Source organism: Hemicordylus capensis, chromosome 3 (genome assembly GCF_027244095.1).
Source record: "Hemicordylus capensis ecotype Gifberg chromosome 3, rHemCap1.1.pri, whole genome shotgun sequence".
In the NCBI taxonomy this organism is placed as follows: domain Eukaryota; kingdom Metazoa; phylum Chordata; class Lepidosauria; order Squamata; family Cordylidae; genus Hemicordylus; species Hemicordylus capensis.
Window position 1 is genome coordinate 39,756,956 of NC_069659.1, and position 25,663 is coordinate 39,782,618.

The window sequence follows — 25,663 nt, forward strand, 5'->3', positions numbered from 1 at the left end:
TTTTCAGCAAGCCTACAGGATGGGCCATTGCTGCTGCAAGCTTTATTACTGTCTCCAGTGCCTGGATAAGACGGTACTTTGCCTCTTCCTTTTTCTCCTTAATTCAAAGAGCTGACAGCTAGCCAGTTATCTCTGATTCTTCCTCTAGCTAAAGTAGGTAACGTTTCATTGCAAGCTGCAATTGACTGGCAGGGTGGGAGGGGGGAGGATGTTCATCTTCTTTCTAATGGGCTGACTTCTCCTTTGCTAGTACCAAACAAAACCTCAGATGTACCTAAACACTGCAGTGTCTTGCATCATTTCACCCTGCAGTCTAAAATGTAGCAGTTATCTTGCTGTAAAGTAAGAACGTACTGGTGGCAAATGGGACATAAAGCTGACTAGATTGGTTGCTTTCATTTTCTTATTATTCTGCTGAAACCTGTGGAATGCAAATGTAAGGGTAATCCTAGTTCTAAACTTAGTCTTTTAAAAAATATCTGCCTTCTCTTGGTGACTTGAGTGTTCATGTCTAATTGTCTGTGGTTGATTACTGTATAATTGCAGTCTTTCACAAAAGCTGCAGAGCTACACTCTTTTCCTGTGTCAGAGGAATGTGAGATTATATCAGATCTTTGCATGCTGAATTGAAATGTGTTCTACCTATCAATGCAGAGTTTGTATCAATAGCTACAGGTCGCTGGAGAAGAGTATGTGAGAGAAGAATTCCTTGTTATTTCTAACACCAAGCTTGTCATTCTGTCCCCATTTTTTTCTATCTTGAGCACTGTGAGTTCATTGATGGAACCAAGTAGAAAATGTGCATCAGCTTTTAATTTACTTGATAGAAAATACCTTGGCAGAAACACTTGGCCGTGCAGTAGATTTTATTAGAGACTGGCATTATCTTCATAATCTACTGAAAAACAAATTGAAGCCTTCTTCTAGTTGATGTTATTATTTGATAGTATAGCTTGAGGTGTGTTGCCATCTATGTGAAGGGAAATGTATGGCTTAATATAGAACTGAATGCTCTTGGGGGAATTCCGGTGATAAGTTGGGTTTGTAAACTTTAATCTGAAGAGAACTAAGGAGAGGAGAGAGTGTGCTTGCCTGGTATCCATTGAAGTGGCAGTTTTTATGGGAAAGACAGATGGCAGGTCATTTTGACTCTCAGATGCAATAAAAACTTGGCTATTGCCTTCCAGAGGAATTGGATGAAATATTTATTGAAGAAAGGACATTACAGAGGTATGTGCCTTCAGCCACTATGCTGATGACTTGCCCCAAGGCTTTCAGAGTAGTGCAGCAATGACTAAGCACTACATCCACACCCAAAGATGTTGTTCAGGCAAGAGGGGAAGTAATACTGAATTGGAGCCCAAACAGAGAATGTTATACTTGGGCCAAAGAGACTAAATCTGTGTGCTCTCTGGGAAGGCCTTATCATCGGTAACATGTGCATACTAATGACCATAGGGATGTTGTGGGTATGAAAGCAATAATTAAAGCAGTGCAGAGTGGAATGATTGATAGTAATTAATGCAGAGAGTTCAGGACCAATGCATGTTCAAAGACATGGTCCATGTACATTTATCGTTTGGAGCATGGCTCATCACAAGGTAATTTCAGGTGGATTCAGATCACCAGATACATGCTGAAATGTGCACTGCCTCTTTCTCATGCAATTACAACACCGCGTGGTAAGTTTTGAAGCGACTACCCCATTGCTCTTGGTCACCTGGATCTTACCCTTAGTAAAACTTTGATGGAGGGAAGGTCTTCTTTGTTCTAAGCTGATCCTGAACTTAGGGAGCATAAGCATGTTGTTTATCAGATCAGTGCATCCCGTTTCCACAATTTCAGGGGTTCCCAACCTTTGGTCCCTAGATGTTGTTGGATTACAACTCTCATACAAATTCAACAAATATTTATATACTGCTTTTCAACAAAAGTTCCCAAAGCAGTTTACATAGACAAAAATAAATAAATTAATTAAATGGCTCCCTGTCCCCAAAGGGCTCACAATCTAAAAAAGAAACATAAGGTAGACACCAGCAACAGTCACTGGAGGGATGCAGTGCTGGGGATGGATAGGGCCAGTTGCTCTTGTATGTGCAGCTAGAAGGCCATTGTGGCTGAGAATGATGGGAGTTGTAGTCTGGCTATCCACTGTTGGCTTGGACCTGGGTCACACCCTGGTGTGTAGGACTTGAAAATGTTTGTGAATTATGCCCCTCTATTTGCTCAATTTGCTTTGTTTTTTATTGTGATCAAAAGACATGTCATTACTGTGTCCAGTGCCACTGAATTCCACAAGTCAATTGACAAAATAAATAGATATGCTATGGAATCTCTTCCATTTGTAGATAAACTATTAACGTGGTTTTTCAGCAAGAAAGAAGATGTTAAGTGGTTGTGAGGTATCATCAAAGACTGGATCCAGCTCTTTGCGATTCTTCCAACTGCTGATACCACGCTTGGCTGAAGTATGAGCAATTGGTATCATCCTGGACAACTTTCCAGGGCCAAAAGTACCTCTACAATCCAGTTCTGGCTATAGCTGGATGCTGTGAGAATGCAGATCTCCTGCAAGGTACTGATGTCATGTTCTCCTAGCTCCCATTCAAGGTATGTTGTGGATAAAATCACAATGCATCAGGCAAAAATACCTCAGGTACATCTGTAGCAAGTGACTGTGGGTGGATTGTGGACCTGTTGAATTTCTTCCTGGACATTTGCTATAGTGATAGTTTGTTCTCATGATGACCCAGGCTGGCAGGAAAGCAGGAATCCTAGATCCAAGCAGTGCACATGTACCCCGCCCCCATAGGGTGTAATTCTTGGTACAGGCTGGTGGGTGTGGTCAAGTAAGCTGCTCTGCTGTGACTAGACCCAGAGGGAGGGAATAGATGGATGTCTATTTGATGCATGAGACAAAGGCTGAACCAGCCCTAACCAGCATTCCCTCTAACAGGGATTCCTAGATGTTGTTGACTACAGCTCCCATAATCCCGAAGCAAAAGCCATTGCAGCTGGAGATTCTGGGAGTTGTAGTCAACAACATCTGGGAATCCCTGTTAGAGGGAATACTGGCCCTACCCCCTTTCTTAGGTGAGCAGATGTGTATTTAATTATAAGGTGGGGGGAGGTATTTTGTTTGGCTGTTATTATGTAAAGTCAGTATTATGTTCATCCACCCCAATTCCAGATGGTGTACGCAAGAATGTTTGAGGTGCATGAGGGCTAACTTGTGAACTACCTAACCAATTTGAACCAAATTTGCTACAGGTGTAGGAATAGCCCAAGGGCAAGGTTTTTAATAATGTCATCCACCCTGATTCAAGATGGTGGATGCATGAACGGTTGAGGCACAAGTGGGCTAACTTGTAGACTGCCTAACTGATTTGAACCAAATTTGTTACAGAGTGACACATAGGAACACCTCAACGGTGTAGTTTGTGATGATGTCATCCACTCCAATTCAAGATGGCGGATGTTTGAACATTTAAGGCTGAAGTGTGCTAACTTGTGAGGATAGTAATTATCAATTAAGATTATAGTGAAAGGAAAGTAGGCAGATTAGTTCTTACTAGAACAACTTGCTTTACGTTTATTAATACTTTGCTCAAGTGAAAGAGAGAAAATGATGATCTGTGGAAAGGAAAAAAGTACACTATGCATATCTTTATCCAGACCCAGGGAAGTAATGAAATTACTCAGCACTGCTTCAAGTAGGGGTCTTTCCCAGCCCTACCGGATTAATTTTAGGACCTTCTACAGGCAAAGCATATTTTATCTACCACTGAGCTTCATGCCAACAATACAATAACCCTATTCACATGTTCAGCACACATACAATCTGTGTACAGTATACACGTGTACAGATCTGTACAAACATACAATTAGTCACATACTATGTTCAGTGTATGTACAGCAGTGCACTTCTGCTCTATACCCTGTATATGAGAGGTCCTGTACCCAGGTTCACTTTGAAAATTGATGTGTCTACAATCATTCATACAAAAACATGCACATAAATAGGGTAATAATGAAGGTCATTTCAGAAGCTAAGTATGGCCGCAATTAGCAATAACAGCCCTATGCAGACATTACATTGCATGTGCATACTAATAATTCATTTATGTACTCATAAATTCATTCATTCATTCATACAATTTATATACCGCGCTTCCTAAAGTGGCTCAGGGCACTTTATATTAAAGTAAAAAATATGTGCACTGGCCACTTCCAATATTACGCTGACTGGGGCAGCAAGAAGGTACTCAACCGCCCCGTGGCAGCTGTTTTGGCAACAGCGCCGGTGGGGGAAATGCAGCAGGGGAGGTAAGGACATCCTCCCCACACCTTAAAGCAACCATTCCCCCCGCCTCCATACCGGCTTGAACGCCAGCATTTTGAACCAGTTCGGCACATCCCTAGTCCAACCTGGAGGTTACCAGCTGGTGTACCACTGTTTTCAGGCCATTCTCCTCAAAGAATGGCAGAGTTGAATCAATCGCAGCTGGTAAAAAGCGCTCCTGGCCACAGCCTCAACCTGAGGCACCAGGGTGTGACCCAGGTCCAAGAGCACTCCCAAGCGATGAACCTGTTCCTTCTTGGGGAGCATAACCTCATCCAGAACAGGACGTTCTATCCCATCTTGCAGATAATGACCCCCAACAATGAACACCTCCATCTTGCTTGGATTCAGCTTCAGTTTATTATCCCTCATCCAGCCCATTACTGCCTGTAGGCAGGCATTTAAAAGGCTAATGCCATTTCCTGATATTGATGACAAGGAGAAATAGATTTGGGTGTCATCAACATATTGATAACACCCAGCACCAAATCCCCTGATGACCTTACCCAGTGGTTTCATGTAGATGTTAAAAAGCATTGGTGACAGAATGGAGCTCTGTCACCAAGCTCCAAAAGATAGGAGTGGAACCACTGCAAAGCAGTGCCTCCTTTCCCCAATTCCCCCAGAAAATCCAGAAGAATACCGTCGTCAATGGTATCATGCAGCCAAGAGATCCAAAAGAACCAACAGAGTCACACTCCCTCTGTCAGTTCCCTGGTAAAGGTCATCCATCAGGCCAACCAAGGCAGACTCAACCCCATAGCCCTCTCTAAAGCCAGTTTGAAATGGGTCTAGATAATCGGTTTCCTCCAAAACTGCCTGGAGCTGGTTAGCCACCACTCTCTCAATCACCTTGCCCAACCATGAGAGATTGGAGGCCTATAACTATCAATCACTGAGGGATCTAGGGTAGGCTTCTTAAGAAGTGGTCTAATAATTGCCTCCTTCAAACAAGGAGGCATCCAACCCTCCCTCAGCGATGAGTTAGTGATATTAACTAGGCTATCCCCAACAATTTCCTTGCTAGATAGAGGCAGACTAGTCGGGCAAAGATCCAAAGAACAGGTGGTAGGCTGCACTGCTCCAAGCAGCTTGTCCACATCATCAGGCATCACAGATTTGATTGTCATCAACATATTGATAACACCCAGCACCAAATCCCCAGATGACCTTACCCAGTTTTATGTAGATGTTCAAAAGCTTTGGAAACAGAATGGAGCCCTGAGGGACTCCATTTAGCAGCTCCTATTTAGAAGAGCAATTGTCAACAAGCGCCACCATCTGAAATCTACCTGAGACATAGGAATGGAGCCACTGTAAAACAGTGCCTCCTATTCCCAAATCCCTCAGGCAATCCAGAAGGATGCCATGGTCGAGCGTATCAAAAGCCACTGAGAGATCAAAAAAAAGCAGCAGAGTCAGGCTCCCTCTATCAATGCCCTGGGGAAAGTTACCTATAAGGCTGACCAAGGCCGTCTCAACTGCATAGTCCACCCTAAAGCAAGTTTGAAATGGGTCTAGATAATCAATTTCCTCCAAGACCACTTGGAGCTGGTCAGCCACCACCCTTTCAATCATCTTAACCCATGGGAGGTTGGAGACTGGCCTATAATTATACATCACCAGGGGATCCAGAGTGGGCTTCTTAAGAAGGGGTCTAACCACAGCCTCCTTCAAATATGGTGGTGTCTTGCTCTTCCTCAGTGAGGTATTAATAATATCAACTAGGCCAGCTCCAACAACCTCCCTGCAAGATGAAATCAGCCATGTTGGGCAAGGGTCCAAATAACAGGTGGTAGGCCATACCACTCCAAGCAGCATTCCATATCCTCAGGAGTCACAAACTTAAACCTATCCAATCTGACCTTACAAGAGTGATTGCTGGACAGCTCCCTAACTGGCTTTGCAGAAATATTGGAGTCCAGATCAGCCCAAATGCGAGAGATTTTACCTGCAAATATCTTATCGAATGTATCACAGTGAGACATTGAGGCAATTCTCACGACCAGGAGAAATCGGGCTAAGGGAACCTAGCCCGGTATCTCCCATCGTGTACTGCAATGGGAGCCCTGCAGCTCCTAGCAGCAAACCTCCGACAATACCCCTCCCCTTAAACAAGGTTAGTAGAGTGCACACTATGCTAACCCCATCTACCTGATTGTGAAACATCACAGCAACTCATGAGGAGAGGATAAAACAAGCCTCCCAGTCTCGGGGGTCTCCCCAGGATGCCCCATGCTCTCGCACGGGGCATCCTGGATCTTCCGGGGAGCAGGTGGCCCCTGATCCCCGCAGCCCCTACTGGCTCTGTGATGGAGCCGGTAGTTGTGTGGGCGGCTGATTAGGCCGCCCAGGGCTCTGCAGGTCATCATCTGTGGGGATAGCGGGCTCAGCCAAACCCCTTCCGGCACTTCATACAGATCGTGTGAAGTGCTTCCTTGTTTCTGAAACAGATTTGAAACAGAAGGGGCTTGAATTAAACCCCTAACAATCCAGAACAGCTCTGCTGGATGAGAACTTGCAGATGCAATACACACAGAATAAAATTGCTTGCTTGCTGCACAAATTGCCACAGCATAGGCCTTCAAATGGCTCTTCCATATACCATGGAGTTGATTTTGAAGCAGGTCAGAGAGAATGCTTAAGAGCAACTCTGTCTACTTCCCTGGTAAGTTCCCTGCTCCAGGTATCCACCAGGGCAGAACCAACTCCAAAACCCTCCAAGGCCCTTTGGAATCCTACAAAAACCAACAGCCTTCTCGGGCGGACGATTCTAATAGGTCCACCACAACTGGAGGGGTCAGACATGACTGTGAGACCAACCTTAACTAGGAAGAGGTCTGTCCATGTCTCCACCCATGGAACATCCCCCTGATCTGAGCAAAATACCAAATCCAGCGTGTGGCCAGTGATATGCATCCTAGGACTAAATGGGACAGGCCCATATTTGCCATGGCCGCTATGAACTCCTTCCACAGCTGCCTGCAGTTGATGCCCACAGCAGCGGCTATGCCAGCAGCTGAGCCTCTGGCTTGCCCCAGTCCTTTTAAGCCATTGCAGACATTTATGTGTACATAAAATAATTATAATAAACATTATTATTATTATTAGACACATACAATGTCCTGCATAGGACTATTGTGGTTGGTAATTGTAGTTCTTCATTATTATTGGCCTATTCTGCAACACACACACACACAAATGTTGGTTATCCAATTCTTATAAGGCTTATTTTTATTTTTATTTTTATTTTGACAAAGAGATGCTGATTAATAGGATTAGATGTTTGACCTTGGTCCTTTTCTCTGAAACTCAATAGTTATGGTGTCAGTTTATCTTCATATCAACCTCAGGATCGCTTGGAGCTAAAGCACCATTACAGATCTCTGACATGTTCCATTAACTTATAAGCATGGACTGTAGTTTGTTTGCTTTTTTTTAATAGGGTGAAGGTAAATGTTATACTGATATTAAATGAAAAAGCCTCTCGTGATCTTGAAGTTGCTGTTCCTGGATTTCTGTCTTGGTTAACAAAACCAATAAATTAGGGATTCAAATTCTAATTAAACAAAGTCAACTGACCTTGAATATTTATTCCATTCATCTTACACTGATATAGCTTTGGCTGTATGAATGACATTATAAACTCAAAAACCTCAAAGTAAAACAGGGCTGAGACTGCTAAACCCACTGTGTTAAAAATGTAATCTACATACAGGATAATAAAATATGAAAGAAAGAAAAATGACAGTTCAAGTACGTGCGATTGTTGCTCATACTCTAAAAAGCATGGCAATTGCAAGTTAATTCTTGCACGTCAGATTCTACATTTGGAGTGCACACTCAGTTCAGCTGGAGCACTTCTGCCTATCAAGCCTCAGTCTCATCACTACATGTGAACTTGGGAGACAACCTAGACCAGAGGTTCTTAAACATGGGCCCCCAGATGATGTTAGTCTGCAACTTGCATCATCATCAGCCACAAAATGACCATTGCTGGGGATGATGGGTGTTGGAATCTAATAACATCTGGGGACTCCGGTTTGAGAACCCTTGACCTAGACCACAGCCAACACTCACTCACCCACTCATTTGATTTCTATATCACCCCTCCAAAAATGGCTCAGGGCTGTTCAACAACACTCCCATGTTGCTGAAGAGAAATTTGATAGGGGTGAGCAAACTTGTCCACCATTAATGATCTTGCCACTGAGGGATCTCCAGTAAGCTTCTAGGAAGCCCCAGGGTTTTCCAGAACACCATTTGAAAACCAATGCCCTATGAGACTGAGAGATAGTTTGGTTAGTGGTGATGATGTCATACAATTATGTAAATTACTGCTTTCAGGCAAGTAAGCACAGATTCATCATCATCATCATCATCATCATCATCATCTTCATCATCATCATCATTATATGGGCACAGAGTGAGAAATATCTATTGCCTATTCTGTTGGCCTTGGTTCATGTTTTTCAGGGACTTAATGGGTGCAATTGTCACAACATCTGCATAGAGATTCTTTGTGTGCAATAGGAGTGGGGCTACTGCTGTGGTGTCCAAAAGTAAAGACCCACACAACACACAGACGTGGACTTGATGTTTAACACTTAGTGTTGAAATATCTAGGGAAGTAGGGTATTGCTGTGATCTTTTCATATAAATCCCAGCAATTTGTCAAAGTTAGTGGATTGATGGAATAGTCTGCATCCAAAGCCACCCTGGAAACTTTGAATGGTAAACTTTGCCTACTATGCAGAAATGTTGACGCAGCCCTGTTCAGTGGGAACACAAGTTGCCTAAAGGAAATATTGAACTCTGAATGGAACCAAAGCTACAGAGAGCCTTTTGAGTATGCATATAATTGTCCAAAGATGAAAATCCATTTACCATTATTCTGTTTCTCTGTTTGGTTTATCAGCATGAACCCAGGTTTCCTCCCTGGCAACTTTGGATAGGGCTGAGAGAGACTCCTGCATATAACTGTGGAGAAGCCACTTTCAGTCTGTGTAGACAATACTGAGCTAGATGGACCAATGGTCTGACTCCATATATTGCAGCTTCCTATGTCACCCAAAGTTTAAGCAAGCAAGCAAAAAAAAAAAAAGTGGGGAAAGAGTCCCCATATGATTAGAGAATGTTGACTCAACCATGTTTAGTTTATAACTGTTTTTAAAAGTGGTTGTTCCTGGGTTGCAGAAGTAAACAGAAATCAGAATTCACTGCATGATCAGTGAAAACCCTCAATCAGACAGTATTGCTGATTCAGGGTAGCATCATTGAGTCAGCAATCTCAGTAAAATAAGCTCTAGGTGAAGTCACTCATGAGGCTGAGCTAAGATAAAGTTTGATGGATAGGGTTTGAATATTCTCACAGCTTATCACATTGTATGTACAAACACTGCTTTGTGAATTCTAGTCTATCTGAAATGCACATCACTAATTGAATGAGCCTCAGACGACAGGGGTATCCACTTCCCCGTGTGATCACCAGAGTTGAATTAGTAGAACATAGCAGCAGCAACACGGGCACTTTGTGATTCAGGGTGTCAGTCACTGTGTTTATTATTTTGGTGTGTGAGGGTCCATCCAGGACTGTGCTCAGTAGTGATGTGTCCTAGGCTACCCAATGAGCTTCACTGAATACTAACTGTGCAGATGGGACTTTCTCAAATCTAAACTCAACACAATATCCTTTTAGCACATATGCAGCATTAATGTGAGCATTTTGAAACATGCTGCTCATCATTGAATTCTTTTGTGAATGGTAATCTACAATGCTAAATATTGGTTGACATCCTGACTAAGTAGTGTGAATCAATTTGGGTACAAATCTATTTCATTATGAGGAAACATTATTATACATCAAAGAATCCAAACACTTGAAAAATAGTGATCACACATTTTGCTCCATAACTCCACTTCTACAAGGGCTAGAGCTTAGCTTTAAAAAAGGGGGCCATGTTAGGGTAAGGATAGGGCGACTTAGAACCCCAATATTTTCCTATGGCAGAAATACACAAAATCAGTAAAATAAAAAAATACCATTACAAATCAACCAAGTGCCCCTCTGCCCTGAAATTTGGGTGGTAGGTAGCACTCATGGGGACCTACCCACTACCCAAATTTGGTTCCCCTAGGACCTTTATAAGTGGTCCAAATCGATCCAAACCCAAACCCAATCCAATCCAAATTGAATCTAGGGTGATTTGCGGGGACAGATTCAGACACAAAACAAATCAGGGGGGATTCAATTTGGACACAAATCGAATTAAAAAAATCAATTTGTGCACATCCCTACTAAGTAGCAGTTGTAGTGATGCAACAAGGATGCAGTGGGAGTGGCATCCTCACAGTGAAAGGCTGCTCTTACTTAACACAGTTGAAGGCTTCCCTGCCATTGCTATGCCCACACACATCAGAGAGGAGTGCTGTTCAGCAATCTCCTCTGCCTCCAGAAATGCTTTGTGCCTACTGAAAATTTATCTCTGAGGGCTGTGCAACCCTCAGGGACATATTTTTGGAAAGTTGGTGAAGTTGTCACGGAGAAGCTCTCTGCAGTGTGAGTGCATCTTTCTGGCATATCTACGCTGTCATAGTCAAGATGTCAACCATAGTATCTTGAAACAATGGACATTGTGGCTGCGTTTTCACAGGGAAAGAGCCAGGCTGTGTGAGCACAAAATCAGAAGCCTTTGGCGCACACTCTCACACACATGCCAAAATGTGTGAAGCCATGGCTTTAACTTGAGTTCCACAGTCTCCTCATTTGTGAAGTCAAATGACCAATCCACACAGATGAATGACTAGCCCACACTGGTTTGAGGATACAGTGGGAGAGAGTTCACAGTCATTATGGAGGCAAAACTTGAACACTTCAGAGATTAAAAGATGCTGCTGTTAATTTGGAAATCCAGTCGGAGAGTCCAGTGTTCCCTCTAACAGGGAATCCCAGATATTTTTTACTACAACTCCCATAATTCCCAGCCAAAGGCTAGGGTTGCTGGGAATTGTAGTCAACAACATCTGGAATTCCCTGTTAGAGGGAAGGTGCATGGGGCTATTCTCATGATCAGGAAAAATCGGGCTAGGAAAGCCTAGCCCGATTTTCCCCGATCGTAAGAACCACCGGGCTCGGCTGTGAGCCCGGTAGTTCTCCAGTGGGTAACCCACTTTGGTAGCCCTCCTCTTAGCCTGGGTTTGCGGAGCGAGCGCTCCACAAACCTGGGCTATCTGGTCATGAGTAGCCGCGGCTACTCATGAGGAGACCCCCAGAGGGGAGGCAAAAAGCCGCCTCCCGGCTCTGGGGGTCTCACTAGTATGCCCTGCGCTCTTACTCAGGGCATGCTGGAGCTTGCGGGGGCCGAGTGGCCCTCACTCCCCCCAGCCCCCACCGGCTCCTTCACGAAGCCGGCAATCATTTGGGCAGCCGATCCGGCTGCCCAGGGCTACTGACCCGATCGTCTGCGGGGAGAGTGGGCCTAGCCCGCTCTCCCCGCAGTATCATCAAAAGTGGGTTTCACTGATCGTGAGACCTGCCTCCATATCTTTTTGGAAATGATTGCTGAGACAATCAATTCATATTCAAGAGAAGGAGTGTAGCTTATGAGACTAGCTGTTTATTGGAGGTTGAGGGGCAATGAGTAAAGGAGACTGAGTATTTTGGGAGGCGAAATGTGCCAGGCCCTTTGGGGAGCAGAGTGCAGGATTACATATTACATTCTTACAGCACTGTGCTGTACTTCAGTGGTACAATGCAAGAGGTGCAATACTATTGACGGTGCTATATCCTGGCACTGTTTATGTGCTCCCCACAAGAACTGGTGCCCTAGGTTATTGCCTTGGTCTGCCTAGTGGACAGGCCAGCCCTGTAAGCTAGCTCTGTGTGTGAGGTGAGCTGGCAGCTAGAGGTGCGACCTAAAAGAGAGAATGCCGGTTTCAATTCACTTAATAGAATCTGTTCTATAAAGGAGTTTGTATGACATCCTCATGAACTAAACCATGTACTTGCTGTGATGCTGTTGTACCTTTGTTCTCCCTTAAGAATACAAATACAATGAATACTTATATACCGCTTTTCAACAAAAGTTCCCAAAGCGGTTTACATAGATATAAATAAATAAATAAATAAAAGTGGCTCCCCTGTCCCCCAAGGATTCACAGTCTAAAAAGAAACTTAAGGTAAACACCAGCAAGAGCCCCTGGAGGGATGCTGTGCTGGGGATGGATAGGGCCAGATGCTCTCCCCTGCTAAATAAAAAGTATCACCATTTTTAAATGGTGCCTCTTTGCTCAGTTAGCAGGGAACTCAGAACTTTGCCACTGAGTCATCCCTTTTTAGATTACAGATGACATCACAGCATGCATTATATTTCTAACTTCTTTCCAGGGCCAAAAGCTAAATTATAATTCCAGTTAGTGACTGGCACACAAGTGGCACTTCAATTGCCAGAGGTCCATGTAACCCTTTTTGACTGCTTCCCCCTTCACTGACTGTAGCTCCTTTTCACTGGCTAATATGATGAGGAAAACTATTCAAAGCAGTCCACTGAAATTAAAAGGTCAAGTTAGCCACCCATTCTTGTAGTGCCTCTTCTAGTAGTGTCTTGAAAAAAAAGATCCTGCTGCTTTATCCAGAGATGTATTTATAGCTTCCTTGTCTGGTTTTTCTAATCACTGGTGACCCTGCCGAGCATGGGATAGCTCTTTGTCTCATTCTTCAAAAGACCACGGATAACTCTGCAATAAGGCGCCTTATGGCACTTTCTGCTGCTTTCCCTGGCATGTATTACACTAAATCACACTCTGGTGGGTTTCCCTTCAGCATCTTCTGATGATTCATGCCTCTCCTGTGAAATATCTCCCATTAAAATCTTTATGTTCTAACAAGGATGTTTCAGTACTGTCAGGATAAAGAAGTTTTATGGTGTCATGTGTGTCCAATCATTTGAAGTTCTCTTTTCTGAGAAGTATTAGCCATTTTATCCCTCCTCCACTCCACACAAACACGCACAGGGAGTAATAAAATAGTGCCATAAATTAATTGTAAATTTCAGACATGTCGGTCAAAATGTTGTAAGCAGCCAGATGCATAATACTAGCAATCTTGCTTCTTCCTTTTGGAGATACTTTGAGATATATATGACTAATCAAAAATTTGATTGGTTGTTGATTCTTCTTTAATAGTATTGTGAGTCATGTGCAAATTTCTTACATGGCAATATGGCAACCTTATTTATTCATTTGTAAGCCTGCCTTTCTTTGAACTTTAATCAAGGCAGCCTACGTTAGGAAAGTAGATGATAGAAAATAGATGATATTAGAAGATGATAGCATAATGGTTGGAGTGTTGGACTGGGACCGGGAAGACCCGAGTTCGAATCCCCATCCAACCATGAAACTCACTGGGTGAGACTGGGCCTAGCAGCTACTGCACCTAGCAGCATCATAGGGAGACTGGCAGTGGCCAGTGTGCGGCTACCACTGCAGCCCACTGGCTCCACACACACACCTCGACATCTGATGTCAGACGCAGGTGTCCGGCTAGCCAGGCCTGTGCAACTGAAGTCAGACGCGGGGGCATGGTCTCCCTCCTAAACAGGGCCATGCAGCCCCATTTGGAAGGGAGATCAGCCCACACTACATTGGGCAGTGCAGCCCAGAGGAACTCTCCCTGCCTTAAAGGCAGGAAGAGCCGTTCCGGACGCACTGCCAATGCAGCACACACCAATCTCTCTCCTAAAAGGGGCCGCACGGCCACATTTGGGAGGGAGATCTATCAGCCCCGCTGCATTGGCAGCGAGATGGCAGCACTCCGGCCCTGCTGCCATCACAGCACAGGCTGATTTCAGCTCCAAACGGGGCCACGGGGCCCCGTTTGGGACCAAAATAACACCCCCTGCATCTGACATCAGATGCAGGGGGTGTGTCTGGGGCTGCGCTTGCAGCCCCTGATTGGTGGCAGCCTGGGTTCTTTGAACTCATTTGCCCAATGGTGGCTCTGTCCTTGATGCCTAGGCTTAGCGGGGTCGCCTATACCAATTACAGTGAATACCAGTTGCAATGAATACCAGTTGCAGGAAAGCAACAGCAGGAGAGGAGCATGCCTTCATCTCCTGCTTGTAGACTTCCCGGAAGCACTGATGGGCCACTGTGGGAAAGTATACGTTGGACTACATAGGCTTTGGGCCTGATCCAGCAGGTTGTTCTTATGTTCATAGGAGGCCAAGGCATCTGGGAAATAAAAACGACACCATGCACTGAAGAAAAAGAGTGCGTGTAGTGCTGCTGCTGCTGCCCACTGTTGCCTGATAAACCTATTAAAGGTCATGGCCCAATGGGGAAGCTTACCAAGTGGTAATGGGCAGCAGTGGTTGTTGTTGTTGTTGTTGTCCTCTTCCTCTAGGGGCCAGCCACGTGGACCCTTAAGTGGGCATTGACCTTTGGGCACATGCACACCTTGGCCAACCCCTGGTGTCATTCCTGTTCTCCACGTGTTCAGTCTACATGTGATATGAAGTCGAGGATCAGACTACTGTAGATGTGGCGACACTGTGGGTGTAGTAAACTGCTCAGAATTGTGGCTGTATATATGATCCTTTTAGATTAAATTGAACAATTTATAAGAGTGGAATAGAACCAAATAACCTATCTAATCGGATTTAGTAAATGAACATACAGAAGGTCTTAGCAGGAATAAACTGAGTGACTGCCTATGTTCTTTGTTTTAACAGAACGAAAGTGCCCTTGTGAAAGAAAAGGAGCTCTCAGCAGAACTTGCCAATATCAGAGATGAAGTTGGTAAGTAGGGCACTAAATAATCAGTGTTAAAAATGTCCTTTTCGCCTTATAGATGTTTGCTAAAAAAAAAGTTATTATTTCTTGCTCTGTGATGCTAGGCAATCTGTGTAGATCTAATAAGGCATAATCTTAAGCTCCATGGCAGGTTTTTATGGCCTGTTGGGGACTAATAATTCTATCTTTCTGTTGTTGCAGAGACAGGTTCATAACCATGCACACTGAAACTAATCATGCATTATCTTTACTGTTCGCAGATGTTGACCTGTAAATATATATTGTCTGCTTTTGAATAGCATATATACCTGTCGTAGAGGTTAGGTATGAAATCTGGGTTATGCTTAGATTGATAGGATGCAACATTTACAGATGATTATATTCACAGGTATAATTAACCAGGATTTTATCACATGTATAAAATCAAGCTTCCTGTATTTTCATCTGATTGGTATGAAAACTGGTATGATGGTAGCACAAGCAGAGTGCTATGCTCTGTCCTGTGATGCTTTTGGACATGTTCTTCTTTGAAAATAATTACCAGCCAACCTTTTTTAGTCTCACAAATAAATCCATCTTTGTGCGTTCACTAGTTTGTCCCAAGCTAACACACTGCATTATTATTTATCCCTTCCTTTTCTATTTTGTAACTGAGAGGAAACAGACTTGCCATAGGAACATATCTGCACAGATAGAAGAAAACAGACAGAACACATATAAAACAAATAAATAAGATACACAAATACGCAGTGTCATAATAATAGCAACAAATGCACATCCCCTTATTCCAGATGAATAATCTAGTACGACTATGTGAAGCTTCAGTAAATTAGGGCCAAATCAAAACGGCCTGATTTGGCCTGATTCAGCTCGAATTGAACTGCCATCTGATTCGAGGTTTACCCGTTTGAACTGGGGCCAGCTTTTGGCAGAACCTTTTTTTAACAATTCCTCTGCAGTCCTAGGAAACATGCAAGATTTCTTGGGAAAGGTTGTATTTTCTGAGGCAGCGGCCATTGAAAAACCTGCTCCCTTACCAGAGCTGAAGAGGAATACAAAAGAAGCCTGCTAGAAAACCTTTTACAAGTGAAGCCACAACTGCTGTCCCTAGCTGCCAAGCACAGGATTAAGTACATTCAGCTTGTCTCCTTCCCAATACCTGGTCCAGTTGTTCAGGGGCTGGGGTGTAGCAGGATGAGGCCAGAATTTCAGCCCTGATACAAAGCAAACTTCACATCAAAGCAAATCAGAACCCAGCCTGAAGCTCCAAATTGAACTCGCACCATTGTGCACAGCTCTGAAATCTTTAGTGGTTACTGTACTGTTGTAGATGGAGTTCCAGTGCATCAACCTTTGGCACCAACTATCCTAATGACCACTAGGGGCATTGGGAGTAGAGATAGTGAGTAAGGGTCTCCCTAGCTGTTCTACCTGTCTTCTTGACACTATGACCCCTGATTGGACTCCTCAACCCCAACAATTACTACCTCTGGCTCTGTATCCACAATCACAACACAAGAATGTACCATTTTCTCTGTGTCAGGGATTCTCAGCCTTGAGCCACCAGATATTGTTGGACGAGAGCTCTGTCATCCACAGTGGCCTTCTTCCACTGTGGCTAGAGATGATGGAAGTTTAAATCCAACAATATCTGGGGGCCCAAATTTGGGAACCTCTTCTCTATGTATTCTTTAAAAATGGAGACAACTGCTTGCTGGGATGTTGGGTCACTGGCTTTGTCGCCATGCCTCCTGGCCAGCTTCTTGGCTATGTAACTCTACCATGCATAATCCGCTTTGTATCATGGCAGTTAGTCCAACTGACCCTTGAACAGCTTGGCATTAAAGGACAGCAGCAGGTGAGCTGCTGCAAGGGCAGTGGGGGGTTAGGGTGCCTCTGTTTATCTGCAGGCTGCTTTTAGTTGTTGTTTTTTTAATTTGTTTTGTTTGTTTTGTATTTCAATATTTGATGTGTTTTATTGATTTAATTTGCAAAGCTGCAGTTAAAATACATATTAAATGAAATAAATCTTTTGCTACCCAGCTGGCATGGAGTTGTCTAGAAAGTTAACTTTCGTTGAGAGAGGAAGAGGAAATAGGCAGAGATTCCCTCCTGTCCCAAATTAAACCTTCCTCGCCTGGGCCCAAGTGGTCTATCTCCTGGGCCCAGGAAATCTGCTTCGAAGTTGCCTTCTCTGCCACAACTTCCACTTCGCTTGCTTCTGGTTATCTGTCAAATTGATCCCATTGTAGGATCCTACTGTGATGTCCTTGCCTGACCCTATTTACACAAGTGTTTCCTTAAAAGGTATGACCTAACCCACATGGCTATGGGGAAACCACCTTGAACCATTTTGGAAGGGCGCTATATAAATCAAATACATACATACATACATACATACATACATACATACATACATACAACCATCTTCTATTGGATGGAAGCTGAGACCTATCTCTAACTCTTAAGTTCTGGTTGGACAATCTATTCCTCCTAACCAATGTACAACTCCCATCATCCCAGATGCAATGGCCTTTGGCTGGGGATTATGGGAGTTATAGTCAACAACATCTGGGAATCCGTGTTACAGAGAGGACACTGCTACTAACCCCCTTCCCTCCTTTTCCTAAGTGACAGAATTTAAATTTCCCTATTCTGCCCCATGGAAGCTCTCAGCTACATAGCCTCAAAGAAATGGTGCCCCTAATGTTGGTGAGTATATGTTTAGGACCTGGGTAGATTGTTGAAATGCAAAGATGAGTTAGAGACTGTATTATTTGTTTTCTCTTTATGTTTTCTGTTTGATATTTGTTGCCTATTATACCCCCGTACCCTGTTCTTAAAGAAATTCCGTAATTTGAAGATAAGCTTTTGATTGGTAACTTTAGTATATGCAATTTGCTTTCCATGGCTGAGGACAGGAGAGACAGAGAGATGGAGCAAATGCCCCTGGCCAGCAGTGACTGGGCAGAAGGTGACATTCTCCCCAACCTTCCCTCCCTAAAAGCTTCTCCTGGCCATCGAAACATGGGTGCCAAAGAGTGGGGGGTGTCAGGGTGTAGCCAGGTTGGAGTGGGCCCTGGGACAAAAAGTGAGAAGGGGCCTCTGCTACTCCACCTCCCCATCTTCTTCTTCTTCAGAGAGGAAGAAGGGCCAAGAGCAGGCTGTTGTTCAGTTGGCAGCTGCCCTCTCCCTCAAGGGCCCAGAGACACTTGTTCCCCTTTTGTTCAAATGTAGCTACGCCCCTGGTGGCCCTGGCAGCATCTACCCATGATAAACTTCATTTCAGTCATGATACCCATTGCAGGCAAAAGACAAGGTCATCCTGGACTGAGACTTAGGTCAAAGCAGTCCAAGTTTGTCAAGGAGGTTCAGGCTGGTATTTGATCTCAAAACATAGGAGCCCTATTTAGACATTTATGTCGTATGAGGGTACAGATGTGTGTACGCTCATACCCAGTTTTGTGTGAGTGACTGTACCTGTATTTATTTTAAAAGTGAACCTAGGTACAGGCCCCTCAAATGTGCAGATACGAAGTATACTGCTATATTTGCATACAGCATAGCATGTGAATCACTGTGCCTGCAAGCACTATACACTCGTCATACAAGTGTTGAATGTAACGTGTGGATAGGGCTGGATTGGGCCTTAAATGTGTGTACAAAATTTCATTCTGTTGTGTTAAGTTTCAGTGGCATTATCACATGGCCAGCAAGCAAATTTACAAACTGAATGCCAAATGAAGGTGTTAAACCTAAGCCTTCCCTTCAGCTAATATCCTGTGCAAAGGTTCCCTGCGGCATCACGGTTGAGCTAGTGCTCTCTTGAAGCCGAAGGCTGTGAATGCAAAAATGCACATATCAATGGGCTTGACCATTGCCATGCACAGTCTATGACGGAGACAGAAGTACATTCCACTAGTAACATTTAGCTTTTTCCTTCCATTAGGAACGGAAATGCATTTTGATTGGCTTTTGCTCATAGGTCAGACAGAAAGGGAAATGGCATCAGCTTAGTGCTAGGAAAACATTGTGCCGGCAAGTGCTGTGATTTAACCTGGAGCCTGCTGTCAGTCCAGTAAATGTCATTTCATATGAAAGTCACGCCCGGCCTGCGAGCTAGAAGTGAAGCATCCAAAGGGAATTTAAAAAAATAAATAAATCCTGGCACTCTTTTCATAGGATGTTGATTGTGTTTTCTTACTGTAATAACTGTGTTAGTCACTGGTGGAGTTTCCTGTAGCTGCTGAGATTTTGATATGAGCTTAGAAGGCATGGGCTTATTCTTGGCTAGCTAGGAACTGAGTTTTCATTTTCTCAGCATCATTAAGCCTCTTGAGCAGTGTTATCTTATAATCATCTGGCATTGGCAACTAGCAAATTTGTAAACTGTAAAATGAACTGTTGGTGGTTATAGTTATCCTGTCATTACATACTGCAGGAATTGACATCTTGTTTAGTAATCAGTGGCCACTACAAAAGTGTATTGTGATCCAGAGGATTGTTTGCATATTTAATTCCATGTATATAGCAATTTGCATATTATTTTCTAAAATGTGGCAGATGTCAAACTGTGGATGGCAGACGTGCTGCATTTGCTTTGAAAGAGGTAGCCTTACATGTGAAAAAGATTGCCCAGCTCTTGGGTAATCATGATGCAGACATTTTAAATGGCAGGAGTTGAAAGGCCTTCACTCTTTTTTTACTTTAGTCCTTTTTAAATGTCCCTTTACCTATTTGGGCATCATTTATCTTTGCATTCATGAGGGCTAGAAACTTATTTTTTTAGATAGATAAATTTTTATTTCAGTCATTGACCAGTAAAAGAGTACAATTACATAGACTCAGAATGAATTTTACAAACAATATAACAAAACTTAGCCATCCTGCAAATAATCTCCGTATTGGTGTTTGCTAATAAAAAATTTAAATAAAAGGAGGTTTTCCAATAGAGGGGAAATTAAACTTAAGCAAATATCCTTATAGAAAACACAATATAGGAAAACATGTGAAGTGGTTTCTATGGCCTCAGTGCCACAAGGGCACAGTCGGGAGGAAAAAGGTATCCCTCCAAACCTGCTGTCAAGAACCGCCATAGGTAGTGCATTAAGATGTGCTAAAGTAAGAGCATGCCTAAATTTAGACAGAGATACCTCACTTAAATATTCCACTGGTTTAAAGTTGATAGTTTGGTTACACACACACACACACACACACACACACACACACACACACCATTCTTGAGGCCAGCCAATTCACCCTGTAGTTCTATATCTAAATTGCATTGTTTAACCACCTTTGTGGCCTGATCTAGTCCTAGGTCAATTAATTCAACTGGAGAAAGTCCATAATGAGTTGATTTATTTATGACTAGAGACTTCCATTTAAATTTGTGGCCATCCATCATTATTAAGGAGGCCAATCCCCCTTGAGCAAGAACCAATTTTAGCCAGAACAGAATCATACAACGCCAATAACATGACTCAAGCCTAGTAAGTCCCAGCTCACGTCTAATTCCTGCGTTTGGCACGCAGCGAGGGACTTGCAGTATGTGTCTAATAAACTGAGCTTGTATGGCTTCTAAAGGCGCAAAGTTGTTAATAGGCCCCAATTGAGCACCATATAAAAGTAAGGGATACACTTTGGCAGTAAAAAGCTGGATTCTGAGGATTCCCACCAAAGACCTGAGCTGCACAGACATGCCTCAGAAGCAGCTTGCAGGTTGCAGTCATATGCTGCTCCATCCCAGGCAAGCACATAGAAGTAGATGATGTATATTAGCAGGTTGCCTGCCAGTGGCATAGCACATTCACGCAGGCGTCCCCCCACGGCAACGCAGCCCCATACAGCAACATACCCACAGCGGCATGAGGCATTCCACCCTGGTACTGCACCACGCTCCCCATCCCTAGTGGTATCATGCCTCTGCTACCTACCACTGCACTCCACCACATCCCTGCCCATTTACCAGCGGGCTGAGACACAGGGTGCATGCGCACTCCATGCCTAGCTGGCTCACAGGGTCAGAAGCAGCTTCTGATCCTGCAAGTGGGCTGGTAAGCATGCAGGAGCATGATGGAATGTGGCAGGAGCCCGGCACCACCGGGGATGAGAAACGCAGTATGCTGGGGCCACGGGGGGCGGGGGGGAGCTTTGGCACAGTATGCAGACTAAGGGGTGCAGCAGAGGTGAATGGGGTGCCTGCAATGGGGTGCCTCCCCTGCTGGCCTGTGTACAAGTTGGAATACCGTTAGCTCAGCTCCTCTTGCCTACATTGGATGGCCATCAGGAGCTGGGCAGGTGGCGGGGAGTGGGTTCTTTGAACACATTTGCTCAATTATAACTAGCAGGGGCATAGCTATAATTGAGCAGATGGGTTCAAAGAACCTGGGGCCCCCAACTCCTGAGGGGGGGGCCCTCCCTATTTTCTTCATTACCTCCCTCACTCTCAGGGGCCACTGGGGAGAGGGGCGAACACGGGCCCCCTCTCCCCTAGCTACACTCCTGCCTGCACAATAAAAGGAGTCTACAAAAGTTGTCTGCTTGCCGTTCTCAGTCCTGTATGTGGGTGCCTGGTTGTGGAAAACTGCTTTTGTGTGCAAATCTCCCTTGCTTGATTAGGTTATTGTTCGCAATCTGGAAATGAATAGACGCCCGATCTTCACACACACCACAGTTCTTCAGTCAGTTTTCTGCTCAATAACTCCCCAGCAATTAAAATGAATGTCTTGGAGGCTGGACATGGGGAAAGCTGCAGCATCAAGAAACTAATATAAAAAACTCAGATTTATGCCTAGTATCTCATATATACATCTATCCAAATGTCATTGCACTTCTTGCAAAACTCCAACAAACATATATGACCAAAGGAAACTACTTTACTGAGTCAGACCGTTGGTCTATCTAACTCAGTATTGGCTACATAGGTAGCTGGCATATACTGAGTCAGGTCATTGGTTCATCTAGCTCAGGAATGTCTACACAGACTGGCAGCAGCTTCTCCAAGGTTGCAGGCAGGAATCTTTCTCAGCCCTATCTTGGATATGCCAGGGAGGGAACTTGGTACCTAGATGTTCTTCCCAGAGGGGCTCCATCCCCTGAGGGGAATATATTACAGTGCTCACACATCAAGTCTCCCATTCATATGCAACCAGGATGGACCTTCCTTAGCTAAGGGGACAAGTCATGCTCACTACCACAAGACCAGCTCTCCTCCCATAAGTAGTATAAGTAGTCTTATAGTAGCAAGCATGAATTCTCGCCTTTGCTAAGCAGGATGTGCCCTGGCTTGCATGTTGAAGGGTGACTACATGTGAGCACTGTCTGTTATAAGATATTCCCCTTAGGGGATGGAACCATAGCTCAGAGGAAGAGCATCTGCATGCTTGCATTAAGAAGGTCTCAAGGTCACTCCCTAGCATCTCCAAGACAGGGCTCAGAGAGACTCCTGCCTGCAGTCTCAGAGAAGTTGCTGCCAGTTAATGCATACAATACTGAGGGTGAACCTCTGAGGACACACACATACACATCCGTGGCCTCGGAGAAGCCCCCCGGAGGAGGTAAGTACGAAAAAAGATTTTTATAAAGAATGACTCAACCCCCACCCCACCCCACCCCGAAACTGAACTAGAGATGCATTTTCAATGGTGGGCAAAACTGAACTGGTCTGGTCCTGTTCGGGTCCGGTTCAGACTTGAACCAAACCGAGCCAGCTGGTTTTGTGCACACTCCTACTTCCCACAGTAATGGAGTGTCTTTTATTGCAGGGGATCTACATCTTATAAGATCCATGTGTCAACAGGTTTAGTTTTATAGTTTATACACTTCTGTGTTTCACAAAGTATCTTCATATTACAACCTATGCTGTGCCAGTTCCATTAGGAACATGGCTGAAAGACAGGTTTCATTCCAGGATCAATTTAAAGCTTGAGTGGGTTTCAATTATAATGAATCCCCAGCTGCAAGTTTGAGCTCATTTGTACTTGGATTCTGATCGTTTTACACCACAGTGGAAGTTGATACAGAATGTATCACTAAGCAACCATGCAGCAAAATTACAGAATTACTTAAAACCATTATGAGGGTCGTAGCTCAGTGGAAGAGCATCTGCTTGCATGCAGAAGGTTCCAGGTTCACTCCCCACCATTTCTAGGTAAGGCTGAGAGTGGGAATGTGCGTGCTGTGAGAGTAGGGAAGTGTGAAAATCGTTCATTTAGAATTCAGACCAGATTCAAACCGACTCGGTCCAAGTTTGGGCTCTGCCGAAACGGATCCGGTTCAGTTTGGCCATCGAACCAGGTCGAACCAGCTCGCGGGCCAGCTTGATGAGTATATTTGTCAAGGGGAATCTGGCAAAGGTTCCCCGTTACAAGTAAAGGGAATTCCCTAGTAATGCAGAGTGCTGGTGGGGGGAGGGGAGAAAGGCTACATTTAACCTTTAATTTTCAGTCGCCGAGGATGGCAGAGGCGGTGGCAGCGACATCGGCAGCAGGGGCTCCTCCAACCCCCTTGCGAGCCTCCCAAATGACATGTGGCCCAGTTCAGGCCTCTCTGCACACTCAGAAGCCATTAGAGTTACCTCTGTGCATGCGCAGAGGCCATTTGCATCACTACACTATTTGTTTGGTGACACAAATGGCCTCTGTGCATGTGTGGAGGTCACTCTAATGCCCTCCATGTGTGTGCAGAGACCCAAACTGGGGCTGTCAATGGGGAGGCCAGCAGGGGAGGCTGGAGGAGCCCCCGCTGCCGCTGATGTCACTGCCACCTCCACTGCCTCCTGTGAATGAAAATTTAAGGTAAGATGTAGCCTTTCTCTTGCCCCCCCCCATTACTAGGGAATTCCCTTTTCTTCTAAAGGGGAATCTTGCCGGATTCCCCTTTACAAGTATACCTGAGCCAGTTCTTAGAACCGGGTTGGTCCACTTCAAGCTCAGTCCACCCGAACAACTGGGCCCGGCTCGAAGTGAGCCGGCTCACACATCCCTAGCTGAGAGGAGAGCTGGTCTTGTGGTAGCAAGCATGACTTGTCCCCATAGCTAAGCAGGGTCTGCCCTGGTTGCATCTGAATGGGAGACTTGATGTGTGAGCACTGCAAGATATTCCCCTCAGGGGATGGAGCCGCTCTGGGAAGAGCAGAAGGTTTCAAGTTCCCTCCCTGGCTTCTCCAAGATAGGGCTGAGAGAGAGATTCCTGCCTGCAACCATGGAGAAGCCACTGCCAGGTCTGTGAAGACAATACTGAGCTATTTAGACCAATGGTCTGACTCAGTATATGGCAGTTTCCTATGTTCCTATGAGAGAGATGCCTGCCTGAAACCTTGGAGAGCCACTGCCAGTCAGTGTAGACTGTGCTGAGTTAGACGGATCAATGGTCTGACTTCGTATAAGACAGCTTCCTACGTTCTTATGTTCTACTTACTCTAAAGACAAGGACATGGTTAGTCAAGGAATTGGTTCTCGGTACCAAAACGGAGCTCATCGTCTTCTGACACAAAAATCCACTCCTCGTTGCCCCTGAGATCTAGTAAGAGATCCTGATCTCTCTTTTGTCTGCTTCCGGCTGAAGTTGATGGTCAGCTTCAGAGGCCCTCTGTTCTCCAGAAAGTGACCTGCGGTCCAGGAGTGTATTTTTATCTGCACACGTTGACTCCCTCAGGAGTGAGCAGGCTGCATAATACAAGTTGGCACCATTTTGCAGTAAGGATTTCACAGTGATGGAGTGCTTGCTCATTGTCCCCCCCGTGTGTGTTTTGCAGTTTACATGCACATATTACATATGCAACATCCAAAAGAGAGATGAAATGTAACGATTCCTTACCATTTTAATGCTTTTTGTTTGTTTGTTTTGCTTTTCCTTATAAGTGAAATTGCAGTCAAACAATTTCCCATGTACTGAATAAAATTGGATAGGGTTGCTGGAGGCAGGTCTGGCCCATAATCCACCAGTTGGCCACCTTACTGGCTAACTAGCTAGTTCATTGTCTGTTTGGTTGTTTATTTAAAAGATGTCTATCTCACCCTTTCAACAAGATCAGGACAGCTCAGAGCATTCCATAAGAAAACAATGGAGCTATTCACACAACCATGCATGGTCCAGCGGGTGGGGTGCGGAAGGCAGGGTTCAACTTACCTTCCCCCAGATGAGCACTCTGTCCCCTGTGGCATGCAAGCCACACACCCACATGATGAATGCTGCCAAGAGCAGCGTGGATGACTATCTGTGCTGCTCCCGGTAATGCAGCTAGACAGAGGCTGGGACTCGCGTCGTCCCAGCCTCTGAGAATCCCACGGTGCTCTAGGTGCCTGTCTTTGTGTCAGTGTGAGCTGCAAGCCGCTCACTCTGACGCACGATCTCAGGAGCTGGGTTAAGGGCATGTTTGCGCCCTTAGCCACCTCTAACAGCCGGGCTTCTCAAATAATGCAATACAATAGCTAGAAGATACAGTAAAGGAGCACACAAGAATTTTCAGAGGAGCCATTTTCAAGTGCAGAATTGGGTCTGAAGGGATGTGGGGGAATACAAGAGATT

General features: G+C 44.6%; 1 protein-coding gene across 3 annotated transcripts in view; it reads left to right on the top strand.

Moving 5' to 3' along the window:
• The window catches only part of MTUS2 (microtubule associated scaffold protein 2), a 498,194-nt gene that overhangs the window by 441,474 nt on the left and 31,057 nt on the right, over nucleotides 1–25,663 (top strand). For all 3 annotated transcript variants that reach the window (XM_053312197.1, XM_053312196.1, XM_053312198.1), the window contains exon 8: nucleotides 15,073–15,139. In XM_053312197.1, the coding sequence (XP_053168172.1) occupies nucleotides 15,073–15,139 (67 nt within the window). The remainder of the gene's footprint in view (nucleotides 1–15,072; nucleotides 15,140–25,663) is intronic.